Source organism: Hippoglossus hippoglossus, chromosome 5 (assembly GCF_009819705.1).
Source record: "Hippoglossus hippoglossus isolate fHipHip1 chromosome 5, fHipHip1.pri, whole genome shotgun sequence".
NCBI lineage: Eukaryota > Metazoa > Chordata > Actinopteri > Pleuronectiformes > Pleuronectidae > Hippoglossus > Hippoglossus hippoglossus.
In genome coordinates this window covers 6024117-6036592 of record NC_047155.1, presented here as the reverse complement: position 1 = coordinate 6036592, position 12476 = coordinate 6024117, and the positions used below count along the sequence as shown (strand labels likewise).

Sequence of the window (12476 nt, the reverse complement as noted above, 5' to 3'; positions counted from 1 at the left end):
CCTAGCATGATAAATGTCAAAGGTTTTCTGTTTTTAATTTGTCAGAGTTTCCAGAGAAGCCTGACCTATGCCTACATACAGCCACGGCGTTTCCATCACAGCAGTCGCTGAAGCGGCACCTCAAAACCTATTACTAACCCGCCTTTGCTGAGGCTGGTGCTGTCAAAGCTGCAAATTAGCCCATTTGCAACCTTTCATAATGCACTGTAGCAGGGAACAGCACGTTTTTCTCAGGGAGGGCCGGCGCTGAACGATGTCGTGTATTGCAAATGTGACACATTGCCGACAGATGAGAGAACATACATTCAAATTTGGCAGGTGCCACTTTTGTGCTGCTTTGCAATCCATTATGCTTCGTTAGTAGATTTTGACCTTTTTTGTGTTTTCAGTGTTTGGAATGTTGATACAGAAAAACTGCAGCGCTGTGAGATTAGTTATTAAATGTAAACACATCTTTAAAGTCTTCTGAAATTCTCCTAATTCTGTGTAGAATACAAGTATTATACAACGTTGTCTGGATCCACTAAAACTTCTCCAGTGGGGCTTTACCTTAAACTCACTCTAGGCTGTTAGATATTAAATTATTTCAGTTCTTCTGATTATATTGCTGATGTCTGTTTTGAAATATTATTTTGAGAAATAAGTTCCAGGAACAAAAGTCCTGAGGTCAAATACAAAGACGCACAGCCACACAAGAATCCAAAAGAGATATATTTTCAAATCAATATCATTCCTCTGGTGCAGCTGCATGAATACATTTTTTATTAAACACTTTGTTATGGCAACCTGGCGAAAAATATTATTTCCTTGATTATATAACTGTGCCGGCGCAATGAGCTCAGAAATTGAAGTTTTAGCAACAGTCTGTCTCATCTTAATGTATGATTGAGCTTTAACACATATATAATATCATGATATTCAGTGGATATCATGGCTAACATATTCACTGTCCTAGTCTTAGCATGCTAACATTTTTTATCTAGTTTTAACTCTAAGCATAAATGAACAGGGAGGTTTTTGGTCATGAACTAAAACCGTTTGATGAACATACCTTCTTGCCATGAGGAGGAATCCTCTGGGGACCATGACTGACAGTAAAATGATGCTGCTGAATTTCCCAGAAAACTTAATTCACCATCTCCCCTCTGCTCGCATCCTAAAGACATTTAAAATGGAATAAATCACATGATGAATGGATTTTCGAGTACAATTCCAATTGAGATTCATATGTGAGACTTTTTTAAACCCAGAAGAGACGTCAGAGTACCTTGGGTTTTCTCCCTGATTGTTGAAGAAGAGGCAGGAGCCGAGAATTCGTCCCCCTCAAAGCGTCCTTATTTCCTGCCTCAGAGTACTTGATCAATGAACAGCCGGTAATCAGTAAAAGACGCTCTGGTCGATTCCACATTAGACTCCAGCTTCCTTATTAATGAACTTTTCTCTCACTGCCTCCACCCGCTCACTGGGAAAGTGTAATTTGAATGGTCGTCAGCCTTTATAATCGAACTGCAGCTCACAGGTCTGCTTCAGCTGTTGGATCCAGTCTCAGCCAAATACCATGAGTTTGCGAAATAACAGCTCTTGAGGTTACATAACACGTCGGATAATATTTCATAAACATGGAATCATTTATGAACCCGGGCTGAAACCGAAGCCCTAAAGATTTGAATGGAAAAAAGTCCCGTCAGAGCGTCAGAGGGATTCATGCCCAGGTGCTGTCTTTTCCATCAAACATAGAAAGGGAGAAATCATAGAAAACTCCACCTGTCTGGAAAGCAGCAGAGCTCCTCAGCATGCATGAGGCCGCGGTACGCTGACCTTCATCCCATAACCTTAACCTCACTCCCCTCCTGAGGCCTGATGCGCTGCCGGCTTGGACGCTTTCCAAGGTGATGTGGAGGGCCTCAGTCCTGCAGGGAGGTGCTGAGCCGATGTGTCCAATGCCCTCCACTGTTAATGAGTGTATCTTGAAGGACCACAGGGGGCAGAGGTGCGGCGAAGAGCTTCGAGGTAAAAAAAGGGTCTCACACAATCCGCTGAAATGGGCCAGATGTGTGAGCTGCTGATGGAAAAGAACGTACAGAAAAATGAGCTGGTTTTTTTTCTGTCTCATCTTCTTTCGGTTGCACAGCTGCGAGAGAATCACAACAGTTTAAATGAAAATTTGAGAAAAAGATCACTGCTGTGTAATTATCCATGAGGGCAAACCTGCCAGCAATTATTTCTACGCTCATTGATTTTCACAGAGCGAGATGGATAGTTTTTTTCTTTTTGTAATCATGTCTTCTCTTCTCCTCTGTCACCTGTCTGAGCTTCTAGTTCTCAACCAGACACTGTATCTACAGACGGACAACCTGTCTCCACCTGCTTTCACTATCCAGGAATTAAGCAGAAATACATGAAATACAGAGACAAACAAATATTTACATTTGCAACTAAGGGCAGTTTAAAATTGCCAAATCTTTGGGGCTGTGGGAGGAAGTTGGAATACGCGAAGACAACCAATTGCAGAGAAGTGGCAAACTCCACATTTAAAGGCCATCAGGTTTGAGCCCAGAACCTTGAACCATTAACCAATGCATCGTCGTGCCGCCCCAGCAGAAACCATAAAATACAGAACTCAACCCCAGTAGAAGAGGACTTCTCTGGTGTCACAGGTTTTCTCGAAGTCTCAGCTGAATAATGTTTTGACCGATGTCTGGAGAAGCACCACAGTGACAATCAATAGCACAGCAGCAACGTTCTCTTATGTTCGAACAGTCTTCTTTGTTGTCCCAGTATTAGATAATGATAATGATGATTCTGATCTTTTTTTTTGTATTATTCATGTCCTGGAAGCGAGGTGATGGTGGGAAGTGGGTGCAGGTGAAAACATCTCAAAAAGTATTTTCGACAGTTGTGCCAGATGTAAAAAATTCCAAGAATTCAGCACATTATCAATCACTCGTACTTTAAAGTCAGAATCTAATCAAGTAGAACTCGTATAAAATCACAGCCCAGGAAAGAAAATCTGTAAAAGGATGATTTATATAGCGGGTTCCCGAAATTTTTTTTTATTATTGCCCAGAACCATCCACCCTCTCAGCACTACACTAGCATATTTCAAGTTGCCCCTTTATTGTAATACCTATAAGAATCAACAGGTGGTGCCCTCTCCTCCCCCGTCCTCACATACTTGAAGGTGGCACTGTCAGATTTTGTCAAAGCACCCAAAGGCAACTCTTAAAAATGTCCTCATAGCTCAGGGTTAGAGTTTTGAAAGTCAAGACAAAAGCGAGCTGGTCGGACATTTTCAGATTTACGAGCACTGTGAGGCAGCTACATCAAAACCAGCGGGTGTGTCTTTAATTTGTAAAAGTGTTCTACCTCAGCTGACCGCGGACAACAAATTCATTCCAGCCTTCGATGCAGTGACACACACGGGATACATATGAAGTTCTAAATGGCTGTGTGGATGCCTTTTTATAATTACTCTTACAGCAGCTGTATGATGCACAGAGGATCCTTCATATCTGCTGTATTATTCAGATTGAAGTGGTGGGAATGACACCGCTCGTTCTGAAAAAGGACAAGGAGACTAAATGTTTCATGGTGTGCTGGGGAGAGACGCTCCTTATCATCACACTCGCAACAACTCCCCACCGAAGGCAATTTGTCATCTAATGTACTTCCCATTAATAGTGCAACGCTGTGCTGTACATTAAGTGTTGTGTACATGTGCTGTATGTGCAGTATGGGGAGAAATGATTTCTGCTTCTTCCTGTCACAGGCCTCCACAGATGGTAATTCTGTCTCCGACGGGGCTCGATGTTTCCATCATTTTTCTCCACGTATTATTCTTCACTTCCTTCACCTGTGTGAGGGGCAGTAATAGCGAGATGAGATATGTGTGGCTGTTATGTCAGCACATGCCCCTGTTGTATAACTTAACAAGGTCTGTTGCTCTGAGGCACAGATGGCAATCTACCACTCTTTAATAGAGCAGTCGTAAACGTCTCCAGCGGCTTTGAATCGGGTTGAAACATCCTGCAGCTTTCAGGACTTTTTCTGCGAGAGTCACTAGAAACGTATTGGATGGTGCGTTTAGATTACAAACCACTAAATGATAACACAATCAGAGAATGCAGTGTGCAGTGAGTGCAGGAGTTGGACCAGCCCTCGGCAGGATCCTCATGAAATTCAACAGCAACAGTGGCAACCGCCCACAGGACAGATCAGGGCAGGGCCACACAGAGCTGTAACAAACTCCCTGAAGGGAGAATTAAAGAGGTGGACATGATGTGCAGGAGCTAAGCACCTCAACGTGCTGTTACTGCCGAGATGCCGCGGCTCTGCAGGCTTGCTCCATCTTGTCTGCATTCCACAGTGAACTCACTGGAAGTGGCTTGTGGAAAATTCCACCTTTGTGGCATTTAGAAGGGAAGATTGGAACGATAAAGGGCAGGAACCTGGTAACTGCTGCAGTGAAGCGTTGACATGAAGAAGCTTGTGTTGCTTTTTAATTAAAGGTCTTTGTTGGATGTGCTGCTGAATTTACGACCAATGTTGTATCAGCGAGCGGTGGAGGTACTTGTGGACAAACACATTTTGGAAATTACAGCCATGAGACCTTTAGCTTGGCATTACACAAAGACTGAAAACATTGGGAAACGCCTGCGATCTATGTTGGTCGTCTGACTTAAGATTTAATGAGAACAGGATATAACATGCTAATTAGTTTACTATCCTCAGTCTACACTAAGCTAGACAGCTAAGCTAAGCAGCTGCTGGTGGAAGGAACCTTACTGTTGTGGTGAAAAGTTGACAAGAGGTTTGTTGCTTTTTAATGAAAGGGTCTGTTTTGTCTGTGCTTGTAATTGTGAAAATACAGATGTACAGATTCTAGAAATCAACACTTCCCCTTGATACCACTCACATATCTTTGTGGTATGTGAGGCTAGACAACCAAGAAGCCGTTAGCTTAGCATAAAAGAAAGGCCGAAAAAAAGGAAAACACTAGCCTGGAGGCTCAAGTCAGGTTTTGTTTTGTTTTGTACCGATTGAACAAGAATAAAATTTAACATTCAAATTAGTGTTCAACCTTTACACTAAGGTAAGGTAAGGAATTTCGACTCTGAAGGTCAGAGGAACCACATCCCCGACTTTGAAATCCAAGATGGCCCCTCCGTACATCAACAGTAGTGAAAGCTGTCATTAAATGTGTCGTACACATAGTAGACATTACACTACGGTGTTAGTATGCATGAAATGCTGCGTGATGCGTTATTATGAACTGTTTTTTCGAACAATGGCTTGCTGCCTAACGTAAATATTGCTCCGGATCTATGCTGGAACACTATCAACTCCGGTTATTCGGGTGTGGTGTCATTCCGAGGGCCAACATCCGAGGTGTAATGAATCACATTTCGGAAATCACACAAATCCTTGATACAACGGTCACGCCCGTCTGGTGAATATGAAGCTGTACAGCCAAGAGACTATTAGCTTAGCATAGACCGAATGCGGTTAGCCTGAGGTCTCAGTTGGCCGTGCTGTCTACCTCAAGGCAACTACAAAGTTGTTGTACAGCTTGAACCTAAACAAGTTTTGCCTTGATAATTAGTTTGCGATCTTAGCACTATGCGCCAAGCTAAATATAAAACATCCCATAAATCTTCAAAGTTAATCCTGAGCTTTTGTTTTTGAATATATAGGATTTCAGTATCATTTACATTGGCTGAGAAACATCTCGGCTTCATATCAGATCGAGTGTTACGTATAAGATCAGGAATGTCACTGCGGTTTTCGAGGGAAGAACAAACCCTAGATTCTGCATTTTGTTTTTCATTTTTAAGGATTTTTATTCACAATAAAGAACTAATAGTATTTAACTTGCAGATTCAGCGTCACTGTTATTCCTGGAGTTGAATTCATCTTTCAAAGCCCCAGTTTGAGTCTCGCCATGTTAGCTGCCTTTTAACTGCAACCATTTAAAGAGATTAAAATCTGGGCCCTGAGCTGATGCATTCACACAGTATTCAGCATGAGTCAGTGTCCCTGGGGGGGGCGGGCTCTGGATTGGCTCATCAAAGCATAAATCTCTGCAAACTGACATGTCAATGAAGCCCTTTCCCTCCCTGATGCATTCATTCCTCTCTTGAAATGTTTCTTTCCCTTTTAAAAAAAAAAAAAATAATCGTGATCTCAGTGAGACTACCTTAATAAGGATAAGACAAAACCTGATTCACCCCTGAGTAATAAATTATGAGCCGTACATTGAGAGGGCTCTGACATGCCGATACTTGGTTCACGTCAGGGCAGGTCTCCGCCAATTCAAACTGTAACCCTCATCTCTTTTCTGTGGAATGATTATTAATATTTCATTATTTCACAGAAGCTCATGTGACAGCACTTCCATTCCTGTCTGTACCGTTTTCTCTCTCTTCCGCTCCTCATTCCCTTCTTGCTCTGTAACTTACAGTGTGGATCTCTGCTGGATACGCAGCAACAGCATCCGTGTCATTCAAGTCTCGGCACAGCTTTGCATATCTTGGGTTGAAATTGCAGGAGGCTGCTGCCCCTGGGGCCTCCGAGGCTGAGCCACACCCCAAACCCTGCACCCCCACCCGCTTTCGGTGGGGTCCCTGTCCTCAGTAGCTCGATGGAAATGGGCGTCAAATGCCTCCTGTAGACTGCACAGATATCACTGTGGTTGTAGTTTCTCTGTTTTCTCATTTTCTTTCTTCTCTTGATACTGATTGAAAAAAGGCTTCAACTTGTATCTTTTCAATAAGCAACATTGATTGTTGACATTTTGGGAAATGCACTTATTTGCTTTCTTGAGGCCGGTTTGATTAGACGATTGATTCCACTCTTTTGTTTTTGTACAGTGAACATGAAGCTGCAGCAGGTTCGCTTACAGCTCAGCTCGGAAACTGGAAACAGGAAACTAACAACTTGTAAAACTAGATTTTCTTTTTACACTTTGGTCGTTATAATGAAAAACATATGACGTGTTAATGAGGAAGCTCAAGCGATGCTGTTACAGGGATTTTGTTGTCAGGGGATGACGGGAGGCTAGCGTCCCCCCCATTACTCCTCATTGTGCTAACCAGCTGCTGGCTCCAACAACATAATCAGAGTAGAGTAATAGGAGTGATCAATCTTCTCATTTAACTCTCTGCAAGAAAGGAAATAAGCTTATTTCCACCAGTGTCTGAAAACTTTTTTATATTCTGCCGCTATATCGAAATCAAGTTTTCAGAACCAAACTCCAGAACCTGCTGTTTGAAATCCAGCTGCCTTTTTTTCAACACAGCAGCTTCTAATCAGTTCTCTCAAGACAGAACAGGTCTAACTTTCGCCTCAGTTGAGTACATTTTCTTCCCACCATCTTGCTCCTCGCTGACGTGCAGCGCAGCATTCCAGGCGAGTCGAAACACGTCCATGCACGCTCCTTGTCCGAGGGAATCAGTTAAACTGGGTGGATGCAGGGAAGTGAGTGACCCACATACAACTCTGGGACTTAAGAGATGCAGAAAAACGAAATAAAAAACATGTGAAACTCAGGTAACCTCCCGGCAGGTTCCCCGAGGTAGAGTTTAGAGCACGGAGCTTTCTCGTTATCAGGATTCTTTTCTTTTTATTATTGCTCAGGAGGAAACTAAACTGGCACTGCACTGGATTAAAAATGCTTCTGCGATGGAATTTTCTTTCTGTCCTGCACTTTTAAAATATTGAATAAGTTGATTTACATACAGCTGATAGGTACAGCTGATTTCGGTGGCGTTCTCCATCAGTAGCTCCACTCAAACAGGGAATAAATCCTCTAAACAACGCGCCTGAAGAAACATCCCTTTGAAGAAAAAGCAAAGACGGTATCAGCAAACTTAAAAAGGGCTTATTACGTCTGTCATTTCCATAAAATTTGGGGTTTGAAAGTGCCACAGGATGTGCTTATTACTGATACATTTTCCCCACGGTAGAAAATAAACTATTTTCCAGTAGCCACAGTCACTCAAAACGCTTCTATACTGGGAAAAAACGTGACAGAGAAGATTTTTTGATGGGATTAATAACTTTGTTGTAGTTTGGTCACGAAAAATACGATTCAGCGTGACTGGATTAATAGATTATTTTACAGTGAATCATTATGGAGTCATTTACAATAATCACTCGTGCTTTTCTGTACATTACCACATCAGTTGTCAACTTTCCCCTTTAATCAGTACAAACAGAACAAATTCCTACACACGGTGGCTGTTGTGATGTAGATGCTGGTGTAATTTGAAAAGTTTCATGCGGGGGAGGAGAGGGTTGTGGCTTAACACTCATTTACTGAGATTTTAAAGAAAGGCTATATTAGGGTGTGGACTGGCTCCGAGGCAGAAAAGGGGGCGAGGTTTAACCCGGCTGCTGCGTTGCCATTGGTGGAACCCGGGGACAAAAATACCTGTACCTGCTGCAGGTAAACAGACTGACATCAGGCACTGCAGGGATGGACTACTCCGGATGGCTCCACGGCTTTTTGTGCACTCCACCGCAAACTACAAGAGTTTGTGGGTTTATTTAGTTGGTTCATTTCAGTTGCCGGTTCGATTCTCGTGTTTCCAGATTGTGCATTTGGTGAATCTCGCCTTCTGACGCAGGTGAGTTGAGGTTGAATTTATTTTACGAGTTCTGTCTTATGTGCAGAATTAAGTCTTGGGAGGGAGGAGGGGGGAGATGTGTGAGCTGAAGGTTGGTATGTTGGGATGTGAGAGCGAGGCAGTAATAGTGAGTTGTGTTTCTGTGGGTTTTGGTCTCTACATGTTCGACCTGTATTCACCGGGCTCAAAAGACTCCAGAAGGATGGAAGACAGTGAGAACAGGTCCTGTCTTGTGCAGGGAGAGGCCTGCCTGGCACACCCTGCACGCCCTTCACACCCTTCACGCTCGCATTGAAAGAGACTTGAGCACATGCACCGCTGGAACCCGTCTTTCATGTATTTGTGTCTTTTAACTAATCTGCCACGTCTCTTCCCGACAGAAGCTGAGGGAGAGAGCGCGTCAAAGGGAATCATCCGTGTCAAGCGTCCCAGCGACTCCTCACCGGCGGCAACCAGCGCTGCTCTAATCAGAACATCCATGTATTCTATCCTTCATTCCACCGGAGTCTGTGTAAAGTGCCAATCAGATTTCAGTGGTGTGAAGAGTAAGACACATGGAATTTGTCATCTGGATGAAAAAACAACGTTTACCTTTAAGCTTTACTTTTTAAAATAAAGATGAATGTTGCTCTGTGAGAAAACGTATGGACTCTACTGTCTTTTCATGTCAACCTGGTGTTGTTGAATGCAACGGTTCTACACAAGCACAGACGGGGGACTTGTCCTCACCTGCATTGCGACAGCAGTTGAAAACCGCTGCACTGATTGCACTTAAGAGTTACTGCAGGATCACAGAGTGCTGCCAGCCCCACTTTATGTCTTTTAGGCTGTCACTCACAGACGTTCTCGTGTCCTCACTCCGTCTTTCCGCCCTTGCCTCGCCGAGACACGGCAATTACATAATCACTCCTAAATTCCCACGTTTACAAACCCACTGCAAATTCTGACAAAGGGCTTCTTTTGTGTCCCTCAAGTCTCCTCGTTTTACGACTGCACCCGTACATACATATTGTCAGAATTGTAATGAGTAATCTTGAATAATGAATTTGTTTTACATCTTTTCCTCTCTAAAATAAAATGCAGTTTTTAACCAACACCCTGAGGGGAAATTAACCTGTGACATTAGCACGGGACATTTCCGAGATTCTTTTCAAAGCCGTAATTATCTTGAATGGGGCAGCTGGAGATCATTTGACAGCTACACTGGGCCCTGAGTGACCCCCGCTGTAATTCATCCACCCAATTAAGGTGGAGGGAAACATAATGAATAAACAAATGAAGCAAGATGGTGCTGGATAAGCAGAGATTCACACAGAGTAGTGTTAAGTAACAGGGTTGTTATGACAGTTTTTCTGCTTAATTATAGTCAGTGAGACAATAGGTTCCCTCCTGCACACAGGCACAACACGTCATCCTAAGCTACAGGTGATTACAGGTTATTTTACAATCTGTCGGGAGAGTCTCATAAGGGAAATGTTTTAATAGCTAAGAAGAAAAAGCATCATTGTTATGAGCTACATTACAGATGAAAACATAATTTAACCTGTATAATACACAGACAGAGGGCTCGACTCAGGTTTCAGTCTTTATCATCTCCCCTGCAGCTCTGTGCGTGATCAGCCGTCAGCGGGCTTCACACCGTAGACAGACTCGTGGCTCTCTCTTGGACTGGCTTCTCCTGCACCACACACCTCAGCCTGCCATTCACCTTTCTGTTGGATGCAATTATGACCACGGGGCTTAGCGCTGCATAGAGCGAGGAGAAGAATATCCGCAGGTCAGAGATCAGCGAGGACTCCATGGTCTGTCTCACAGTGAGAGTGTACACCCAAAACCCATTATCTACCCCATAGAGGACCACATATAGGGTCACCAGCGCCACCACGGCTTTGGCGGCCCGCTGCTCAGCCCCACCGCTCCCTCCACCTCCGCCTCTGCTGCTGCGCAGTCCTTTCACCTGCCGGCTGTGCTTGTAAAGAAACACCAGGATGGTCAGACTGGCAAGGGTCATGAGGGCCATGGGCACCACGTCTCTGCCCACCTGCACCGCCCCGTTGGCATCTTTGGACAGTTTAGAGGGGAAGTGAACGTAACAGAATTGTACATTAATGCCGTGGTTTGTGAGGCTGGAGTTACTCTGTTTGCCAAAGGAGAAGAGAATGGCTGCCGAGCTCATGGAGGTGTTGAGGAGCCAGAGGAAGAAGAACACACAGCCCAGGTAGCGGGCGACCAAGGCACGGGCGGAGGCCCAGTGTGACCCAGGAGGGGCGATGCTCAGGCACTGGTAGGCGCTCAGGACAAAGGTGAGCCAGATGGAGAGGGAGCGTGACGTCCTGTAGACAAAAATCACAGCTTTACAGCCTGTATCGCTGAAGACGTTGGCCAGGGGGAAGGAGGCCAGGGTCTCCAGCAGACAGCGGACGCCCACCACCAGCAGGTTCACACAGGCCAGATGTAGGACGATGGCGTCTGCCGGGAGGAGCCGGTTCTCCTGGTGCAGCAGCAGGAGGAATGCCAGGATGACTGCAGCGTTACCCGGGACGCCAACGACAGTGAGGGATAGATAGAGCATCCCACGAACAAAGATTTCTGATGACATTCCTGCAGGGACAGAGAGAAGGAAATAAAAGATTAAATCAATAACTACAATTTCACTCAGTAGAGCGCATACTACATACACCAAGGGCCAACAGTCCCCTAAATTCAATCAAGCGGGAAACTCACATACTAATAAATATTTGTTCCCTAAATGTGAAGATTTAAAAAAATCAAGATCCAAGAATTATTCCTTGGGAAGATGGTGAAAATGTTGAAAAACATCTAAATATATAAATAATAAATGCAAAAAATTCTATGAGTATATATATGTATGTGTGTGTGTAGTAATAATAATAAAGATGTACAGACAGTTAATAGAAAAATGGACAAATGCAAATAACTATGATGCAACATACAATCTAGGCCTTTACTACCACCTATGGTAGTGCAGTCAAGTTATCATTTCTTATGTTCTTTGAATATTAAATGATAACTCACATTCAAAATGACATAAGAGAAACAAACGTCACACACTCACCTACAGTCGAGAGGTCTGAGCTGGACCTTGTCCCCGATCCGTCTCTCCTGAAGCCGTCGACTTGTTTGTGCTCTTATACCTGCAAACAGGTAACGGCTGTTGGATCTGCTTCGTACGGTCCATTGACTTCTCTCCCTCAGCTCCAATTACTTGAGATCAATTCAGATGACTGCCTCTGTCCCCTCGCTGGGTTTCACACCGACGGGATAACACAGAGAAAGCTGTGTTTGGATTTACCGACAGGGAGAAACACAGATCCAACCGGAGGACGGAGAAAAAAGGTGTTAATTAAAGGATGATATCAATTAGCTTCATGTTTATTCCCCCAAAAAAGAGATTAAAACCATTTCTCAGTGTCACTGTTTTACCAAGTGGAGACTATTAAAAGTTTTTTTTTTTCCCTCTAATTAAGCACTAAAGTTTTTATTTATTTCTGAAATCAATTTTTGAACACCAGCCATTAAAGAGGGCGGCCCGTCAGATACCAACACCACAGTGTCCTCCAGTGGAGAAATCGGACACACAGTAAAACACAGAGGACGTCGGGTGTGATCGATCACCTGCAGTTTCATCTGTAGAGCCCGACAGAGCATCCAATTTATGATTGCGTAATTCATCCAAAGCAATAAAAGTCCTTAAAATGGAAATAAAGCTAAACCATGAGGATGTTGTAAGGGCGAATCAGTGTGGGTGGGCTGCGTGATTTAACTGCAACATGTCCCACAGCACGGGGACTCTGTAATGAATATTAAGACCATTTCTCACAGGAGCAC

General features: G+C 43.8%; 1 protein-coding gene across 1 annotated transcript; it reads right to left on the bottom strand.

Moving 5' to 3' along the window:
* Positions 1–8477: 8477 nt before the first annotated feature.
* On the bottom strand, positions 8478–11226 carry LOC117761101 (olfactory receptor class A-like protein 1). Its single transcript, XM_034584724.1, has one exon. It carries the CDS (start codon positions 11224–11226, stop codon positions 10261–10263), a length of 966 nt encoding a protein of 321 aa, XP_034440615.1. The 3' UTR covers positions 8478–10260.
* Positions 11227–12476: the final 1250 nt, after the last annotated feature.